The 21,592-nt window shown below is 36.6% G+C and overlaps 2 protein-coding genes and 1 non-coding gene across 5 annotated transcripts; 1 reads left to right on the top strand and 2 right to left on the bottom strand.

Annotated features, from left to right (window-relative positions):
- Positions 1-443: 443 nt before the first annotated feature.
- Positions 444-3,999, bottom strand: LOC752200 (phospholipase A2). Its single transcript, XM_001177297.3, has 5 exons — positions 3,766-3,999; positions 3,136-3,198; positions 2,211-2,367; positions 1,634-1,764; positions 444-730 (listed from the first exon to the last, which is right to left on the bottom strand). Exons 2-5 carry the CDS (start codon positions 3,188-3,190, stop codon positions 561-563), a joined length of 513 nt encoding a protein of 170 aa, XP_001177297.1. The 5' UTR covers positions 3,191-3,198; positions 3,766-3,999; the 3' UTR covers positions 444-560.
- A 2,073-nt stretch (positions 4,000-6,072) lies between these two features.
- On the bottom strand, positions 6,073-6,144 carry TRNAC-GCA. The gene has a single exon. It is a non-coding gene; the product is annotated as a tRNA-Cys (tRNA).
- Positions 6,145-6,408: 264 nt separating this feature from the next.
- On the top strand, positions 6,409-21,592 carry LOC590163 (DNA methyltransferase 1-associated protein 1). 3 transcript variants are annotated; one of them, XM_030996739.1, is made up of 11 exons: positions 6,409-6,596; positions 9,995-10,080; positions 10,968-11,163; positions 13,046-13,204; positions 14,134-14,304; positions 15,185-15,388; positions 16,322-16,390; positions 17,444-17,568; positions 18,744-19,065; positions 20,202-20,261; positions 21,194-21,592. In XM_030996739.1, the coding sequence occupies exons 1-11, from the start codon at positions 6,474-6,476 to the stop codon at positions 21,254-21,256; spliced, it is 1,578 nt and encodes a 525-aa protein (XP_030852599.1). In that variant the 5' UTR covers positions 6,409-6,473; the 3' UTR covers positions 21,257-21,592. The 3 variants fall into 3 exon arrangements, with proteins under 3 accessions (XP_030852599.1, XP_030852597.1, XP_030852598.1); XM_030996737.1 differs by having other exon boundaries at positions 21,176-21,592; XM_030996738.1 differs by having other exon boundaries at positions 20,202-20,264; positions 21,179-21,592.

Genomic DNA, 21,592 nt, shown 5'->3' with positions numbered 1-21,592 from the left:
GTGGGCAAGCACTGAATCCAATGACCAGGGTAATAGTATATTTGTAAAGCACTTAGAGACATTGTATTAAAGGTAAAGACCAGTATTGGCAACGCCCCAATTTCAAAAAATGAAATGGAAGCTCTCATTACCAATCATGTGAAAGAATATGTTTTGACTAATACATGATGATAAAAAATTTGCCGGGAAACCGCCTACTAATTCATATATTTGGTAAATTTATTTCTCTCATGGTCTGGTGAGAGAGATAGGGTAGTCCCATATACATCTTTCTGTGTATAGTGCTTGTAACTTTACGAAGAATGAGCCAAATTTCTTATCATTTTGATGATTCCAGAACCTTGCAGATGCTAGATGCTAGATGATCGACCTGTTCTGATCGATTCCACAACGTTTCTTTCACAATGCAATCGCATGACCATTACTGGTCTTTACCTTTAAGCGCTATATAAAAGCTAAATATTATTATTATTAACAACAATGGAGGTTAATGAAGTCGAGCTGATCATGATGTTGGTATTATTGGAATTCAGTTTGGACAGTAACATTGCCCGAAGATGTTATGGTATTTGACAGAAGTCTGCCTGCATCCATTTTTTCTTCTCGCATTTAGTATTCCGATCGTAGTTCTTGTACTTCATATTGTACTTGGATTCGTGTGTAGAAAGACAAACTGCCACCTTTCTATCGCATTGACACAGCTTGTAAGCACAAGGGTCGTCAGATTCCTCTGTAAGAAAATACAAATAATTATAGTTAAAGTTCTCTAAATGAAGAGCAACATTACAAGCCTTTACAAGCAATGGACCTGGTAAGAAGGGCACTTTCTCGCTGTCATTATTATGGTACTACTTTGCCAAACAACTTGTTTGGGGTTCTTTCCTCAAACCATGTTGAATTTATTTATAATACTCCGTCTGTATTATACTTTTCTCGAATAAATAAATGATATCAACAAAATAAGTTTAATAAGCTTCAATTGCTTCATTTCAAGTCATGGGGCCAAATTTATTTATTCCATGCACAATAATAAGAATCCAAATATTATTTCTCCCTTTTTATTTTCTATAGGCCTACATAGCAAAAATTACGTTTACAAGATAATTACATTCTCTTGACATCCCGTTCGGAAGGCAGTTATCTCACCTTGAAAATGTCAAGTATTTCAATCAATATAAGAGACCACTTCTGGAATAGTATTATATTCGAGGACAAGTTTACCAGCAGAAAACTAGGAAAACTACTTCCTGGACAACTATGCCTATTAGACAATAAACCTATAGGGCCGTGTCTACCCTGATTCAATTAACTCTAGGTTGGTTATGTATGGGAAAATTCTTCCAAGGGGCAATATAATAGTATAGTGCGCATTTGGTAGAAAGTGAGCATACACGCAGTATTCATTTGGCAAACTTTATATTACTACAGACGATTGCCTAGAAGTTTGCCAAAAGTTGGGTGGCAATTATACCAACCTCATATTAGGGCACCTTTTCTTTTTCTTTTCGTGTTCATTTTCCTTTTCTTCTTTTCTCAATATTTGATATTAATATAATAATATCCATATACTGTTCCATGAAAAGATGATAATTTTCCTTATTACGTCTATATTCATAATGAACGTTCTACTTACTACATTTGATTTGTGGTCTTCCATCTTCTTTGTATTTAGTATATTGATAAAGATGGCTAAATGTTCCTCCCCTTGTACATGTCCCGTCGTCTGTTAAGCTGTCATAACATGCATCATGTAGCTGACAACAGCTGAATAGAATTAACAAAAATCATTTATCATAACTGGAAAGGAATGCCAAGTTTATTTAAAATCGACATTATTTTTCGAAGGACAATTACATTCTTACGTGATCAACGTTAAAAATATGTGAATGAAATGGAATTCGGATATTATAAAAATTGCAAGAATTATTTAATAATTAGATAGACGTGAAGAAGAAGAAGAAAATGAAGAAGAGTAAGAAGAAGGAGGAGAAGAAGACGGAGAAGAAGAAGAGTAGGAAGAAGAGGAAGAGGAGGAGGGGGATGAAGAAGAAAAAGATGATACAGAAATAAAGGGAATAAGAAGGACGAGGAGAAGAAGAAGAGTAAGACGAGGAGGAAGAGGAGGAGGAGGAGGAAGAAAAAAAAATGATGATGATAATACAGAAATAAAGGGAATAAGAAGGACGAGGAGAAGTATAAATGATTATTACCAGTCGATTTGATCCACTGGTAATCCTGAGCCACCAATACCACAGTAACATCCATATCTATTGAATCTGCCGTAAGCTCCAAAGATAGAATTAAGCTTCGGATCTAGCCATCCAAGCATACTCCCCAAACTTATTACATTTGCTTCCGCTAAACATGCTAAATGAAACAAAACATTTCATGAATTAATTATTATCATCATTAGATTCTACCATGTATAGGTTTTATGTTAGTGATAGTTTACTGTTTAAAAAAAAAAGAGTGAATTTTCACTCTATTTTCACTTTCTTGGGAGTGACGTCCGTGATCACTTGTTTAGGAGTGAATATCTATTGATTTTCGAGTGCTCTCTATAAGAAGAAAAGAGTGAATGTTCACTCTATTTTCACTCTCCAGAGGAGTGACGTCCGTGTTCACTCTATTTTTTTTTTTTAGAGAGAGTAGTGTCGAATATTGACAACAATAGAATAGGGAAAGAAATTCATCGGTTCGAGTCCCGCTATGGCATCTGTTAAGAAATCAAGGAAATTGCCACTCTAGACCTTGAATACGGTAACTCTTAAAACTTGATATAAAAGTATGATTTGATTTGAAAGCTCGCATGGCATTACATGCATGTATGAGCGCTTTCTAAAGAGAGAAATCAATGTTCTCTTTTAATATTATTAAAAAAAAATGATTCATGAAATCATGTACCCGATTCTATAGTGATCATGATGCATCATTTAAATTAAAATCAGTCATTTAGAATCTCGCCAAGAAGAGTTTTGTCTCCTTACTATGTCAACCATTCTCCATATGTTACTAGTTCTCAACCGAGTGATGTCTCAACTCTTTCTTCCATCTCCACTTCCTTACTTATCTAATGGTTACCGTTTAATTGTAAACGAATTTACTTTGACAAAAAAGGGAACAATGCTGACTTACCTATATACAGAAAAGAAAGCACGAGTGCAACAAATGCAGTTCCTGAACGTCTCATACCGATTGCTGAAATTCAATTTTTATTTATTAAAGTGAATTAATATCATTGTTTAATGTTTTATCAAAGTTTAATGAAAGTATATGGTTTCAGTGAATACTTTATACTCATCTATATGAAATATAATTCATAATATTTAACAGCAGCAACAACACTTAATATATACAATTACTAATATATACTACTAGTACTTCTACTACTACTACTACTACTACTACGCACGAAGAAAACAAACTGATCACATTTTAGGGTATAGCCTCATCCGTATTGATACTGCTCTTCTTGAGGGCTCTGCAATGATCATAATACATTCTGACAATGCATAGGCCCCTAATTCGAAATGTATGACAAAAATACATGTTTTGGATTCATGAGCGTGAGAATATTGTTCCCTTCTCCGTATTAAATACCGTAACCGGCCATGATTCGTAAGTTGACTTGGGTCGAAACGCATTAGGCTATTAACTTACTATGATAAAAGATGGACATAAAAAGTCGACGGTCGTGACTAAGCGGCAAGTTTTCTAATGATACTATGATAAAGGTGATAAAAATGGTAAATGTGTATTCCTTACCATAATTATATTCAGGTGCTCAACCTGAATACCACAAGCAGAAAATAACCAATTTGTAAGCGTTCGTCACTGCGTATAAAATATCATGGCGTTACTAAGCAGGCGCCATCTTATAGCTCCAATGACGCCAAAATATTCTATCGCTGCACAGACAAACATACACCGTACATTGTATGTACACGGCCCGGGTGCGGACTGGTGTGCGCACACCTGTTGTTGTTGTAATTGTGTTGAGTTCGGTCAAGGAGTTACGAGACAAGATCCTTGGTTTGGACAGGACGCTACACAAAGGTAGTGGACGGGAAACTGCTTTGAAGAGAATGACGTCATGGATGGATTATTCCTTTGTATGTTTGTAAGAAAGTAAAAGGCTGTCGCCCTTTTTACATTCCCTGGCCCAGGAGGGATGGGATGGGGTGCAGTGGCTTAGCCTTAATGCCTCCTTTTTCTAGCCAGTATATACTAAAAATCTTCATTTAATGAAGGCCGCAGTCCTTTTTACATTCCCTGGCCCAGGAGGGATGTGATGGGGTGCAGTGGCGTTGAGCCTCCTTTTTCTAGCCAGTATAAACATCTTCAATTTTATTCATAGGTTTTATTCCATTATACAGTATTATAGTGTAGCATCGGTAGGTCATATAGTCCTGCTTTTGGGTTTTGAAAGAGATTGGCTTTGTAATGCTTTATCTGAAAATTGTATAGTAGAAGCAATGGTTGATTAAAGGGAAAACAAATCATTAGCGACCAATATTACTAAATTGTAGGATTTTATAAATAGTAAAAAGAACATAGAGAATTGCTGACTATAATGTTAACATAATAGTCCCCGGCAATTCTGTACATTAATCAAACTCCCAAACCTGGCTTGGGTTTGGGAGTTTGATTAATGTAAACAGAATTGCCGGGGAGTAATTATAGCAAGAGCAGTTAAAGCACTTATTATATATTCTATGTACAAAAAGAATTGCAAATTTACTACCATAGTATGCATTATGTTTTACGTGTAATTTTACTTTGTCACTGATGTATACTTTGTAACAGAAACTGCAATTCGGCTCTCGGGCCGCGAGTGTTTTTTAATGAAATAAACCATTTAAAATAAATAAATAGGCCTGAATAAATAATCTTATACGAACCGAACAGTAATAATATCAGATCAACTTAGAGACGTAATACTAAAGCCTGTAGGTTCAGAAAAACAAACATACGAAAAGTGAATTGCAAAATCTATGGAAAATGTTATAATGAACGATTAACACGACAAATGAATTACATTGTACTTCAGACATACTATCTAAGATAAAGTTTAGAAGAGAGAAGGATTACTAGAACAAAGACAGATATAAGGAGGTGGGAAATGAGAAAAAGAGATGGGTAGAGAGATAGGAAAGAGCCCGGGGGGGGCGGGGTACTCAAAAATGGTTTAGACGGGGGTGTGCCGCTCAAGACTCGAAATCCCTACCCATTTTAAAGGGTCATTATTTACAAAGTAAGGTCCATTTATTCACATTTCCAGGGTATTTGATAATAATGCAAACACCTGAAATTTTGGAATAAAAAAAAACTGACTCATTTTAAATGCTATTTTTGTTCAAATGGGACCCATGTTTAGGGAATTTTTTGTGCAAAAGATCCATTAGAGCGGCATACCCCCATAATTATGTCTTAAAGATAAAGGTGAGTTCTGGTCATCTGATAGCAATGTGAAAGAAAAGGTGTGGAATGGATCAGAAAAGGTTGATCATGTAGCATGTAAGTATTTGAGTGTACTGCAAGGTTCTGGAGTCATCAAAACCGTAATAAATTTGGCCCAGTCTTGGTAAAGGAACAAGCACTGTACACAGAAAGATATGTATGGGACTACACACATTGTGTCGGCTTACCTAAGTGATTCCCTTATCTTTCAATGCTCATTACTCAGCCAGTATACATTTTCTACCAAAATTGTTTGGCAAATGACATTTATTTGTAATCTTGAACATTCAGTGTAAGTTTCGTTTGATTCTGTGAGAATTCATTTTCTTTTTTTAACAGAACTCAACTGTATCTTTAATATGTGAGTACCGTATATTCTTATTCTCAAGTTTAGCTTTTAATTTAAAGATAATAGGCGTACCAACTGAAACAGAATGATGATATAGCCTAACTACAAAACTGTCAGAATATATAGCTCCTAATATGTGTTAAAAAACAAAGGAAAAGGGAAAAGGTGATTTTTGGTTCTGTTTAAATGTCGATTGTGTTGGTGAGTATAGTTTGTAAATTATTTTTTAAAAAAAGAATGTTAAAAAATATAAAAAGGTGACAAGGGGGCACCCGGATTTGAACCGGGGACCTCTCGATCTGCAGTCGAATGCTCTACCACTGAGCTATACCCCCTTCGCTGAAAGAGCGGGAAGACTTAATGTATTTATATTTTATTGCATGAAACATAATCCAGCAGTAAGTACATAATTTGCATGTTGTTTTTCATTATATTTTGGTACAAATAATTCATGAAAGATTAAAATATACATAAGCCTTCGATTTAAATTATATGAAATATTTTTATTATACAAACATATTCCATAAAAGTCTTTTTCAATCGTATATTCTGTAAACGACTGGTAGGGTCTAAACTATTATTATGGACATGTAGTATCGCGAATCGCATCTCGTTTTCCTTGCTCAAGCTTGTTGTTTACTTTTTTAGCACTAAATTGTCAAAGATGGTTGATGTCAGAGATATTTTAGAGTGGGATATTGATTCTGAAAGACTCCCTACAACTTCTCACGGTGAATCTGGTCAAAATGTGAGAAAAACAGGAATAATTGGAGAGCAGAAAAAACAGGTACGTACAGCTACAGCCGCCTATGTACATACGTTAACCCCATGCATAGATAGACATGTCATGTCACGGCTCACGCCCGTGTGGTTCGACCAGGCCTTGTCCATGGCTGCGTACACGGACGGGGCCGCGGCCGTGAGGATGGCCTAGTGCAGAATGCAGTGGCACCCTGTCTCTTTATAGTCTCATAGTAGCTGAGATGAGAGCCAGCAAGATACTGCATGACTTGTATATGTAGCTCCTTGGGCAGTTAAGGCTAGACAGAAATAACCATCTAGACAGAAATAACTGTCTGGTAAAATGACATTTGCCAACCTTCCCCATGACGTGTTGATGTGTAGGGCACTAGGGTAGGGGCACTGGTCCGAAAATAAGGATCGTCGGCTTAATTGCAGAATACCCTACCACATTTTCAGTCTTCGTATATTAGCCGTAGATATAGATTGTGATTTTATTGTTTGCGATAACGGTGATAAAGGTATTGAAGATTGTATAATGCGAGTGTTTATAATCATTTTGGTGGACGAAAATGTGAATTTTACGCTGTTTTGTGTGTTATTGTAGACCGAAAGCTTCAGTCTCTATAATCGTCGGTTGTTCCACTGAGACTACGTCTGGCTCCACTAGACCTCCGGTTATAGAGACTGAACGACTGCCTATACCAGCCTGTGTTGAACTTATTCCGCTAGATTTTAGCCGCTAGGCCCCTCCCACAAACTTGCCACGGCCGTATTGTTATGCCCCCAAAATCCCCCAAAATGTCATTTTACCTCGTTCATTTCCAATTTTAAATTAGGCCTAGGCTATAATACATCGGTTCCACTTACTAACTTCATTGATATAATCCGTTTAATGGTCCCTTTTAAGGAAATTATCGGTCAAAATCGACATCCATGTTGAAAATCTTGCAAGCCGTGTTTAACTCCCGCTGCCGTCAATCTCATCCCTTCTAGTCTACGCCGAAGGCAAAATGATTATGAAGGAAAAACTGTGATAACGCCATTACGAACGTGTAGATGGCGCACAGTTTTTCCTTCATAATCATTTTGCCTTCGGCGTAGACTAGAAGGGATGAGATTGACGGCAGCGAGAGTTTAACACGGCTTGCAAGATTTTCAACATGGATGTCGATTTTGACCGATAATTTCCTTAAAAGGGACCATTAAACGGATTATATCAATGAAGTTAGTAAGTGGAACCGATGTATTATAGCCTAGGCCTAATTTAAAATTGGAAATGAACGAGGTAAAATGACATTTTGGGGGATTTTGGGGGCATAACAATACGGCCGTGGCAAGTTTGTGGGAGGGGCCTAGCGGCTAAAATCTAGCGGAATAAGTTCAACATAGGCTGGCATAGGCGATCGTTCTGTCTCTATAACCGGAGGTCTAGTGGAGCCAGACGTAGTCTCAGTGGAACAACCGACGATTATAGAGACTGAAGCTTTCGGTCTAGTGTTATTGCAGCTCTGAATTTGGTGTGTTTGTTGCTAATTTGTGACCAATTTAGATGGCTTTCCTGATGATATTTCATGCAAAATTTCTGTTATATTGATAAGCACTGATTAATGTCCTTACCTTTGACTTGTTTCTTGTCTGTAATGGTCATTTAATAGGGTTTAGATGAACTACTTGAATTCTGAGCACTATTTCACTAATGCAACGTCCAGCCCGTGTATAGTCCCACACACATATTTTGTATGTGTTTGTATTGTATGTGTAAGTGTGTGTGTGTGTAATTGGGTTTTTACAGACGTGTGTCAATCAGATTTACGTCTGGGGACCGACCTTTATTAACGTCACCATCCGAAAGACGTGACTCAGTTTCGAACCTGCCTCCTTGGCTGAATCGGTTTGTAACTTCCATTGTTAGCTGGATTACAGGGGCGGGTTCCTAGAAACCGTCATAAGTCTAACTTCTTGACTATCCCATTGAAACGCGTGTTAATTCTATAACACACGTTTCAATACTAGGATAGTCAAGAAGTTAGACTTATTATGGTTTCTAGGAACCCACCCCAGGTGCACACCACCTACATGTAAGCTCTTGACACTGCTTAGTCTGCTGTCAAAGACTAATAGATATTTTAAGTGATGTCTCGTTCTAAAAATACAAAAGAGAAAGATAGTTTTGTGCTTCTTTAATCAACAAGTGAAGTGATGTCTCATTTTAAAAATACAAAAGAAAAAAATAGTTTTGTGCTTAGAGTAGACTAGACTAGCATTGGTTGATGGTAGTTGGCTTCTTTTTTAATATTTGTCAGTATCTTTGTCTATGGTTGTTGGCTCTTTTAAACAAATATGCCTTAATACTATTTGGTCGATGGTCATTGGTTTCTAATATTTCTAATATTTGCCAGACTGTTGGTCGATGGTCGTTGGACTCTCTTACATTCAATAGTATTTGGTCGATGGTCTTTGGTTATAATTAGTCAGACTGTTTTTCAGACTGTTGGTCGATGGTCGTTGGACTCTTTCATTCAATAGTATTTGGTCGTTGGTAGTTGGTAGGGTATTCTGCAATTGTTCTGGACCGTCTTCGTTAATGCGGACGGATGCATCCTCAAAAATAAGGATCGTCCGCATTTTCGGAGAGGATTCATATTTTAATATGAGCGATAATTCCTTCCACTCACTATCCCATATGATGTACTTCAGTCTCTGTATAGAGACAGTCAGTGGAGCCAGATGTAATCTCAGTGGAACAATCATTGATATCAGAAACTGAAGCTTTCGGTCTAGGACAATTGGTGTATGAGCACAAATACACAAAGAAAAAAAAAGAATGATCAAACCCTGGCAGTTTTTTTTGGATTTTTCAGTACCGGGTAGTTAAAATGGAAATTTAAAAAAAAGAAGATGTTTTTTGGGCTGTGTAAATAATGGCTATGCGCCTCTAGCCCTCTACTGATAAGGCTGTAACACCTGTGTTTGTACATGTAGCTACATGTACAAGGAGTTTACTAGATACATGTATGGCATGGCATGTATGGGACTATGGGTCGATTTTACACTCTAGGTTCACAAAACAGAAGGACAAAACTTGTATTCCATCTCACTCGGATTAGGATGTACCCAAATCCACTTGAAAGTTGAAACACCAGTCAGTGTCAGTTGCACTTTCTTGCTTTGATTTTTGAAGTTTGAGAGAGGAAGCCTACTGGAATTGAGAACTTCACTAACTTTGCTTATCAATTATTGTATGCTGAAGTAGAGCACTAAGGACATCAACTTGTACCATTTGTATCTTTTCTTTTATATTTGTTTTTGTAATGGCTATGGCTGTATTCATTATGAGGTTACATTTATGACCCCATTCATATACTGTAAGTTGTTGAATCGATCTCCTACATAACTCTCGTCTCTAACACAAGACCATTTTATTCTTGTTCTTTCTATCAGAAACTGAAGAAAAATAATGAAGCAGTATTCAAGCGACCCGAGGGAATGCACAGAGAAGTCTATGCATTACTCTATTCTGATAACAAGTAAGTTTGAAACAATTAATTTTTTTATTTCTTTCTGAATAGATGCATAGTGCAATGATTGATATTAAGTGACAACAAAATAAATGAATAAATTAAGATTTTGTTCCTTCTAATATTGCACAGTATTTGTTAAAACTAGATCGACATAATTCTTTTTTATTTATAATCGCATGTCAGAAAGCTCACTTACAATGTACATGTGTACATACCATGAACATGATATTCAGTGTATTATGAGTATTTTGTCTTGGTTACACTGGTATGTTAGTTTTTCTTATTGCATTTCTTTTTGGTAACACTTCAAGGAGGCTGATATATATCTAATAAGTAAATAAATACATGTACATGAAGTTGTATAAAGTCAGACATCTTGTTAATGTACTACACTGTAAGCACCATTCACCCTCCATATGTAGGACTTTTAGTTTTAGTAGTACCGGTAATTGTCTTGTAGTGAAGTTATTATGGGCTGTGAATTGTAGCTAAATTTAAAATGTTGGAAAGTTCATTTACACCTGTTCATGTACTTGACCTAGCAGGAAATAAATTCTTTGAAATGCTAGAGTGCCGTATTGGCAGCACAGCTAAAGCCGGAGTAATAATCTCCAAATTTGGAAGTGCTTAGTGATTCTAATAAGCGCTATATAAAAACTGAGTATTATTATTATTATTATCATTACAATTCCTTGTTATTACATGTAGTTCTGGGCACAAATTCAGAACATTTCCATATTTGATTAAAGTGGTGAAAGTTGGATTCACATACTAACCTAGTATGTTAATGCAATGAAAACTTAAACTTTTTAATATGATGAGAATGTTACCTGAGTAAGTCCCAGTTGTCCAAAGATTTTATCAAGGGTTTTTATTCACCATTTTTATTTTAGAGACCCACCCCCGCTGATACCATCAGATAGTAACCATGGTTACAAGTCGATGAAGGTCAAGCTAGGGAGATGGCAGGTCAGACCCTGGAAGTTCATGCCTTTCACCAACCCAGGAAGGAAAGATGGAGCCGTCTTCCAGCATTGGAGAAGGGTGGCCGATGAAGGAAAGGACTATCCATTTGCAAGATTTGACAAGGTGTGTGTGTTTAGCGTTTATCCAGGGACCTGTAAATGTAAACAAGTCCCTGGTTTTTAGTGTTCATCCAGGGACCTGTAAATGTAAACAAGTCCCTGGTTTTTAGTGTTTATCCAGGGACCTGTAAATGTAGACGGGTCCCTGGTTTTTAGTGTTTATCCAGGGACCTGTAAATGTAGACAGGTCCCTGGTTTTTAGTGTTTATCCAGGGACCTGTAAATGTAGACAGGTCCCTGGTTTTTAGTGTTCATCCAGGGACCTGTAAATGTAGACAGGTCCCTGGTTTTTAGTGTTTATCCAGGGACCTGTAAATGTAGACAGGTCCCTGGTTTTTAGTGTTTATCCAGGGACCTGTAAATGTAGACAGGTCCCTGGTTTTTAGTGTTCATCCAGGGACCTGTAAATGTAGACGGGTCCCTGGTTTTTAGTGTTCATCCAGGGACCTGTAAATGTAGACAGGTCCCTGGTTTTTAGTGTTCATCCAGGGACCTGTAAATGTAGACGGGTCCCTGGTTTTTAGTGTTTATCCAGGGACCTGTAAATGTAGACAGGTCCCTGGTTTTTAGTGTTTATCCAGGGACCTGTAAATGTAGACGGGTCCCTGGTTTTTAGTGTTTATCCAGGGACCTGTAAATGTAGACGGGTCCCTGGTTTTTAGTGTTTATCCAGGGACCTGTAAATGTAGACAGGTCCCTGGTTTTTCAAGCTCACAGACATTCTAAAGAGGTGTTTTAGGGGATATCTGCATCAAATTTTTCCTGTTATTTTAAAAGGCAGTGTCTGTCAGGTATATTTAGGGTAGGAATTATTTTCTTTTCTAAAAACTATTATGTATGAAAAGACAATGAAGTTTAAAGTAGTTTTGTTGTCAATAATTCCACATGTTCATTTTATGTTCAGATTTTGTGGAAAGGAACTCATATCGAAATAAACTCAGATTAAAAATCAGAGATTAAGCAAATTAAAGGGAATGACACACAGAGTATTTTTACATTAATTTATATATGTAAATTGAACTGTGTGTTGGGGAAAAAGCTTTCAAGCAGATAGTTACATGTAGATGATGATTTTCTTTTCTTCCCCAATTGCACTTTAATATCACAGAACTTAGGAAGGATACAATACCTCTCATCGTTTTTGACTGAATACTCTCCTTTTGCATAGAGTCTTTTATGACAATGTAGTATTATTCATTGAAGTATTGAACAGTTCTCAACCCAAGCGCGTACACAGGGGCGGGGGGGGGGGGGGGGGGGGGGGGGGGGGGGGGGGGGGGGGGGGTTTGGGGGGTTAACCCCCCCCCCCCCCATGGTATTTTTTTGTGTGTAAACCCCCCTAAACCCCCCCCCCCCCTTTGGTTGTTTTTTTTTTTTTTTGCAAGTATCCTCCCCCCCCCCCCCCCCCCCCCTCCTTATTCAGCGGTCGGCTGAGTCATTGCGATTTTTTGGGGATAACAAAAAAAAAAAAGTGTCCTCTAACCCCCCCCCCCCCCCTCCCCCCGCTTATTCAGCGGCTGGCTGAGTCATTGCGAAATTTTCGGCCCGATTTATAAATGTTAAAACCCCCCCCCCCCCCCCCCCCCCTTGAAAAATTCCTGCGTACGCGCCTGACTCAATCATATGAAGTAAAAACCTGTGTATACGGAAAAGAGTGGAAAATAGAAGAAAAGAAGAAATGACTACCACATAGTCTTATTACCTTGTGAACCTTGAATGAAATGCTGAAATTTGTGAGGCACATTTGGACTCTTGCGTGGGTCGTTAAAGTATGTTTGCAAAATCGACATACTGTATATGAGCAGTGAATATTCTCCCACAGTATTATTAATATAATTTTTTTCGCAATTTTTTTTTTCTTCATTTTTTCCCCTTTTGAATTCCAGTCAGTTCAGATGCCAATGTACACGGACCAGGAATATCAACTTCATTTACACAGTGAGAAATGGACACGGCTAGCTACTGATCACATGTTTGACCTTTGCACCCGCTTTGACCTTCGCTGGGTCATTGTTAATGACAGATTTGATCAGATAACGTATGGGGTAAGATCTCATCCAATATACTTGTATATATTCATGAAGTAAAGAACTATAAAGAATTTGTTGGCTTTGTAATCATTTTCAGGAACTGAGTTTACACTGCTTTTGTATATTTAGGAGGTTTGACATAAAATGTACATGAAAAAAATATAATCACAGTAAAATACTACAAAAGAGAATGACTGAAAGTATTGACAAGTTCAGAATAAACAATTTTTGTGTGAAGAGGATGTTCAATAATGCAATGTGGGATAAACGAAAATGTGTAAGAAAAGGATTTTTTGGGATGAATGGCTGATTGTAAAAGAAGCTTTAACTATGAAGGCTGTAACAAAAAAAAGGTTTAAATAAGTTCAAGTTATTGGAAAGTGGAGAATGTTCTAAATGGAATGCTACTGAATAGTTTGATTAATATCAAGTTTACTGCCTTGCAGTCAATTCAGAGAAGACACGTATGAAGTGATGTGTAGTTTATACAATTAAACTGTAATAGAAATCTATAAAGAAAGCCCTAGAATCAATACAATTCAAATGTGTATATATACCTCAAGTAACCATTTATAATGTGGTTAATCAGACAGTACAGTAGTTAACCATTGCAGCTAATAAGATTGGAATAGAACATTTTTGTAGTCAACCTTTCCAAAGGAGCCCATATTTATATTGTTATTAGCCTTCTTTTCAAGTACATTTATTTAAAATTCATCTCATGTTATTCAAACCTGCTTTAGTGACCACCTGTCTACAAATACCACTTTTTATGTTTCCCTTGAAAATGGTTTCTCATTGAAATATGTACTAAAGGAACCTGTACATAAAAGACCACCTATAAAGACCACTTTTCTTCTCTCCCTTGGGCGGTCACTGTAGACAGGTTTCACTATACCTTGCCAAAGAGATGAATACAGTTTATTTTGTTTTCATGTTAACAGAAAAGATCTATGGAGGACATGAAGGAAAGGTACTACAGTATAATAAACAAACTAGCCAAGGTTCGGAGTGACCCCACCCTCAGTAACAGGGCTCCACAGGCATTCGATGCAGAGCATGAAAGGAGAAGGAAAGAACAGCTGATCAGGCTGTATAACAGAACTAACGAACAGGTAAGTAACAGCGTGGAAAATATCATTGAATCGATTTGACTTTTATTTGATTCCAATCACAGTAAAAATGACATTATACTTTGATGTAACACATAGGCAAAGAAATATATATATATATATATATATGAACACTGTATAACCATTGGAAGAAAAAAAAAGAAGAAAAAAAAAACCTTATTTATAAGATCTACTAAAAGTGTGGGATGGAAAAAGGTGCATCCATAAAAGCCACAGGGGCTTGATGAATTGGCGCACACTGAGCGCGTCACACTATAGTTAACAATAAAAAGCTCGGTCAGCTTGAGAAGAGTAAAGGGATAATTATTTAGATTCATTTTTTAGTGAGAGAGGGGGGAGGGGGGGTAGGTTTATCATACCATATCCAAACAAGCCATAAAAATATTCTTCTAAACCTACATGCTGTATTTAGAGCAGATGTCTTTCCTGATATTAACATTGAGGGCATGGAACTTATCAGTCAACTGATATTAGACATGTAGAATGAATAGAGCAAATGTCACATGAACACAATGCAGAAATGCCAACCAGTACGATTTAATTGTATTTGGTGCGATAATAAGAGTGAAATACGCAACCCAGACAAAAACTTTGCTTTATAATTTTCTCTTAAAGTGTTAATGAAAGAGCTTACATTTGACTTGACCATTCGTACCAGTAAAACATTTTCTGACATTTTACTTGCCTGGGGCAGTGGTACTGTCAGTGTCGAGTTTTCGTAAAAATCTGATTTTTTAAAGGATATTCAGTCTTTTTTTGGGTGTCAAGGGTTGGCAACTGTGACAATACATGCTTGCTTATTATATGTTGAAAAGAAAAAAATAGACTGAAAATGTATGATGGATGCTGTTGGTACTTTCAGGTTGAAGAGGAGGAGACGCTCATCACTGAAATGAAAAAGATTGAGCTGAGGAAAAAGGAGCGGGAAAAGAAGGCACAGGACCTTCAGAAGCTTATAACAGCTGCAGATAACAACGCGGACTTAAGGAGAACAGAAAGAAAGATCAACAAGAAGAAGCTTTCACTTCCGCTCAGCAAGAAAAGAGAACTGGAAGGATCTACCAAGGTGAGTTTAGATTTGTCTATTACTTCAATAACTACATAAATATTAAAGTAAAAAAGAGAGACAGAGAGCTAGCTTAGACAGTTCTGTGGAATGAGGCTAACAGTGAGCTCATGTTAACATCAATTCCTTTCCGTGTATGTACATGTAGTATGTTCTAATAGTGCTTTCAAATATATGGCAAATGAAAAATAATAAATAAACAAAGTAACATGGTGTAATTCTCCGTTCAAGTTCTGTAAACATGTGTTTGGATAGCATGTTCAAATTTAGTTATTTGTTATTATCCTCAATATTATTCTTTTAGATTTTATGAAAGAGTGTACTTCTGTTTACTTTCACAATTTTGAGGCATCATACAGTGTGGAAGTAATAATTGTTTTTCTGATCTCGAGTTTGTCGTTATAGATTTTATCTCTTTACAATCCTGGCTACTTGTTTCTTTTGATCACCCATACCTTTATGAGTGAGTAAGCTAATGCGTTCATACCTAGGCAGAATATTTTGTTCAGTTCTAATCCTCTCCTTTGGTTATTTTGCACAAATCCTGTAACTCATATTAAGTCAGAGTGCTTGAGTAGACTCCAAGTTTTAAACACCTTTTTATCAACAGTAACATTCTTTGGGACTGGACATTCTTTTCTTATATTTCATGAGGTTAAAGATCGAATTATATTCTTTTGAAATGTGAACAAATTGCAATGTTTTGTTTGTTATATATTTGTAAAAATGCAAAAGATAAAGAAAATTAAACAGAAATAAATAAATCAAATCAAATCAATTCAGATGAGTTATACCTAACTGTAGAGCAAAAATTCTCCTATTTTTTTTAGAATTAGACCTGGGAATATATATGAGTTCTTGATGCATCATGCCATCTTCAAAGATTAGAAGATGAATTCATTATTTACCTCTCACTTTGATTATCACTTCTAGATTTTGGAAACTGGAGGTATCAAGTTTCCTGATTTCAAGCAATCGGGTGTTTATCTTAGGAGCCAAAAGGTAAGATATCCTGTTTTATTAGACCAGGCATGTATTTTGCCTAACGCGCAATTTTGATAATGACCGGCCATTAGTATTCCAATTCTAATGACCGGTCATTAGTAAAATCATGCTATACAACATCATTTTATAAAACAAATAAAACATAATCTTATAAAACAAATAATACACATCATTTTGTTCAGGCATTAATAAAATTACCCACACTCGGTACCTTCAAAACAAGCCAAACACCCTCGGCTACCGCCTCGGGCGTGTTAGACTGTTCCAAAGGTACCTTGTATTGGTAATTCTTACTAATGCACAAACAAAATGATGTGTATTATTTGTATAATATGGAATCCTCATCAGAAGTATTTAGACCCAATACTACTGATAAATATGTACCGGTATATGTTAAGGTATTAAATGTTCAAGATATGGTGATGTCTGGTGTACATGTATATCCCTTTCAGGTCAGGATTTTGAAAATTTGCTGTTTAATTTAATTTAAATGGGTCTCAGTATCAAATATGATTGTCTCAAAAGGAATATGTATATAGTGGGTGGGTGATAGTGGTGGTTATTTTACCTGACAGCTAAGAAAGCAATAAATGCTTGTTAGTAAGCAACCAGAAAACCGACGGCGAAATAAAAAATTTAATTGAATTGAATTGATAGGAAGCCAAATTCTGTGATCAAATATGCCATAGTGACACCCAGTGATCTTCCACATTATTCTTAGGGAGTGGAGATGGTGCATACATCGTGTTCTAGTACGATTCTAATGACCAGGCCAATAGTATCTGTAATGGGGCCTTGATGCCATTTTAGGGTTAGATTTACATTTATATGCTATAGATTTAGGTTACTTGCTGTGTGTGTGTCATTTAGGAATCTCGCATTCTACACCATGATTTTCAAAATTGATTGTTTAAAAAGTGAGATATGTGCTTACAATGTGAGGGCTGCAAATGCGAGATAATGTAAATATGTTGTGACTTTCAGTTTTCAAAAATGAAATGGAGATTGAACCTGACATTAAGATTTGATTGATTGATATTTGATGATTAGATGAAGCTTCCATCGGCTGTTGGACTGAAGAAAACCAAAGCTATTGAGCACCTATTAGATGAGCTTGGTATTCCAGTACAACCCATGCCTACTGAAGAGGTCTCTCTTCTCTACAATGAAGTCAGGTATGTACTATGTATCATATTTTTTCTCTCATATGTATCATAATAACGGCAGAAAATATGCACTGCTTACCAGTGATAATAAAAATGAACGTTATTTGTATAGCGCATATCACTAACATAAAGAAGGTCCCTATGCGCTTTAAGAGATAGGGTGGAATAGAAATGGACATTTATGCCTGATACATGAAAATAATTAATTACAAACAATAATAATCATACGCAATTCCTATATAGCTTACATGTAATAGATTGTACATTCAGGTAATACAAATTTAAACATGAAAATTAAATGAAAATTAAATTAAATATTAAATATGTACATGATGCTATAACCAAAAAAGTCACTAAGCAGCTGGAACAAAATCAACAATTTACAAAAAGATAGATCTTCAACAGAGTCTTAAAGGTACTATGTCCCATTTGCAGGCCAAAAAAATGAAAAAGTTAAATTCCAACTGCATTTGAAAGATAATACTAATAATGATGTTATATATCAGGTCAAAATTTGTATGTTAAAAAACAAATCACTTCAATGGAGTCAGATAAATAACAATAATATTCCATTCTTGTATAGCGCATACCACATTATAAGGTTCCTGTGCGCTTCCAAAAAGCTGTGGAAATGATTTGAGGAAACTTGTTAACATTCTAAAAAATAAAAAAATAAATTCTACTGAAGCATCTATGCTGTAGACGTTGTGAATAAAACAATTTTCTTTAAAAATTGATATTTTAAAGGTCGTATAGGGGTCATTAGAGGTCATAGAGTCTGTGTCTATGTACATGTATAGTGATGTGCTTCAAAAGAATGTAATTATGAGTTTGGAAACCACTGGAATAGTTTGCAATCATCTAGGGTTCATTCAAGGTCAATTTTTGAAAATATGCAAAATTTAGTCTTTTCCTCAAAAACTAATGGGTATAGGTGTGTGTTGCTAAAAGATGAAGATATAAGGCTGTTGGGCGGTTATGTCAGAGATCCATTCATTAAGCCCATTTCAATTGATGGCATCGGTATTTCAGTAAGGTTTTGTGGTTAAAAGTTCAGCACTTGCTTTATTTGCCTGTTGTATCAACCTATTGCATAGATTCCCTGTTGCCGTGATCTGGGAACCTTTTTGTATGAATTGAACCTGAAAGAAATGAATTTACCATCACTATGTTTCTGACTATAGATCAGACATGGTGCTACTGTATGAGTTGAAGCTAGCCCTGGCAAACTGTGAATTTGAGCTTCAGACCCTACGGCACCGTTATGAAGCTCTAGCCCCAGGAAAACTCCCATCCAAACCAACATTGACCCTAGGAGCAGCGCTCGCAGCAGGAGAAGGCATAGGTGGGACCAAGCTGGGTTTACCAGCATCCATTACAGCAGGTATCCTACCAGAGACATCATTATCAGCATCCTTGAACATCATTGAAGGAGCGGAGGAGAGAGGTGAAGATGAGGAGAAGGACATCAAAGAAGAACCACTCTCTCCAGGAACCAGTAGAAAGGTTTGTACACTGAACATAGGGACACTGACATGGTGTTTGTACACTGAACATGGTGTTTGTACACTGAACATGGTGAAATTGACGTGGTGTTTGTACTCTGAACATGGTGAAATTGACATAGTGTTTGTACACTAAACATGGTGAAATTGACATGGTGTTTGTACACTGATTATAGCGAAATTGACATGGTGTTTGTACACTGAACATGCTGAAATCGACATGGGGTTTGTACACTCAACATGGTGAAATTGACATGGTGTTTGTACACTGAACATGGTGAAATTGGCATGGTGTTTGTACACTGAACATGCTGAAATTGACATGGGGTTTGTACACTGAACATGCTGAAATTGACATGGTGTTTGTACACTCAACATGGTAAAATTGCCATGGTGTTTGTACACTGCAATGGTGAAATTGACATTGAGTTTGTACACTGAACATGGTGAAATTGTTCTAAGATTCTGTAGTCTTCGCAGGATCCTTTGAAGGCTCCTTTAGATACGAAGTGGTAAACTGTGGCGTTTTTTTTCAAGCGTCTAAATGAATGTTAATAACTCAGGAGTGTATTCCATGACTGTTAATAATCATTAGTATCCTCAAGATTAAAGTTTTATTTTCCTTCATTGTATGATACAGAAACTTGTTTTGTATTGGTGTTACATGGAATATGAACAAAGACAAACATAGTATCATGTGGTCACTGTGGTGATTCTCACCAATATGTACACACTTGTTGCTCTTACCAAATGGGAAATACTTCAGGAAATACCATTGGTAAATTATCCTTGATAAGGGTGATGACAGAGAAAATGAATATGTCATTGGATAATTGCGACCTGCTGTAATGTTCAACCTGTTGTAGCACTTAGAGACTTCAGTGAAAAGTGCTTTATAAGCACCGTTTTTATTATTATATTATTAGTAGTATCCCCCGCCCCCCACCCCCCCCCCCCCCCCCCCCCCACACACACACACACTCACACACACTCACACTCACAGACCATTCCTCCTAGCATGCTGCTATGCCATTACCGGTACTAGGTTAAGATTTGATTTTACATTTCTGTTATTCCAACCATAGTCACAGCCTCTGCTAATGTCATTTATTATTTCGTATTTTTTTCTTCCTCCAGATGACTGATTTAGGTGATCAGATCATCGTAGATGTTGTGTCGACAACTCCAATTACCCCAGTAAGTATCAATATTAAACAACTCCATTTCTTAAGTTTGTCAACATTATCATCAGTGAAATTTGGAGTTCAAAGTCTTTATTTCATTGGTATGTTGATCATTATACAGTCAAACCTGTCTATAGGGACCAAGGGAAAAAAAAAGTAGTCTTCATAGACAGGTTCCTTTAGTACATGTTTCAATGAGAAGCCACTTTCAAGGGAAACAAAAAATGTGGTCTTTGTAGACAGGTGGTCACCAAAGCAGGGTAGGCTTAATATGCACTTAGGAAACAGCCATTACAATGTTGTGTTTCTGTTTAAAAAATTGAGTTTTAGTGCAAATTTAAAGTAGATCTATAGTTGGGTTTTGCTGCCCATGTAATGGAAGGGAGTAAGACTTGACTGCAGTCCACAAGTGTTCATTGGGAGTAATTGTCTGAACCCATTCATCCATAATTATCAATAAATATTGTGTCGAGAAAGGAAGGCTCAAATATCAAAAGACATTTTGCTAACAGAATTAAATGGAGAATTTGGCATAATGTGTGTTTCAAATTGTAAAGTGCACTAGATCATTGCAGCAAGGTAATTTCATGAAAATGTGTGCCTATTGACATTTGCCTTGCTCTATCCTTTTGACAGCACTTCCTTCACCAATCTTTGGAATTCACCAAACAGTTAAGATAATTTTAATGTCATGTCTTTCAAACTGGAAATTTGTGTGGTTTAACCAAACATTATCAAATAGCACTCTATATTAATCATATGTAATGAGGTTCTCTTTACTACTTTTTACTCTGTGTCATCATTTTTAGAATCAATTACTAAATATTCTCAATGGCTGTTCTCTATGTAGAGGGGCAAGTTGTGAGTAAAATAGACTTGTTATGACACTGTCAATCACGATATCTTTTTTCATTTTTTTCCGTACTGGTGTCCCTTTATGAGCAGCAAAGGAAGAAGAGGTTAGCGGCGGTAGAACAAGGCAACGTCCTCAAGAAACTCAAGAAGTGACACACAGACCAAGCTGATATTCCACTGATGACAGACACATTGGACGGAGTCGAAGGGTAACATGAGTAAAGACTGACCAGTGTTAACCCAATTATCATGTTTTGGCTTCAAAATAATGTGTAGTGTTTGTTGGTTAGGAGCTACCGTCATCACCAGTCCAACTCCAGTCCGACATCCCCTATCAGCCCCCCTTTATTTATTGCTAGTTGAAACATTTCCCTGCGGAATATGATATACTTGGAGGTTGAGGTTCACTGGGTATGAAATAATAATAATAATAATATTAGATTCTTATATAGCGCACGTTTCGACCTTGCAAGGCGCTCCAACATTACC

Source organism: Strongylocentrotus purpuratus, unplaced genomic scaffold (genome assembly GCF_000002235.5).
Source record: "Strongylocentrotus purpuratus isolate Spur 01 unplaced genomic scaffold, Spur_5.0 spur5_scaffold_3, whole genome shotgun sequence".
NCBI lineage: Eukaryota > Metazoa > Echinodermata > Echinoidea > Camarodonta > Strongylocentrotidae > Strongylocentrotus > Strongylocentrotus purpuratus.
The sequence above is the reverse complement of the archived record's forward strand: the minus strand, read 5'-3'. Positions and strand labels throughout refer to the sequence as shown.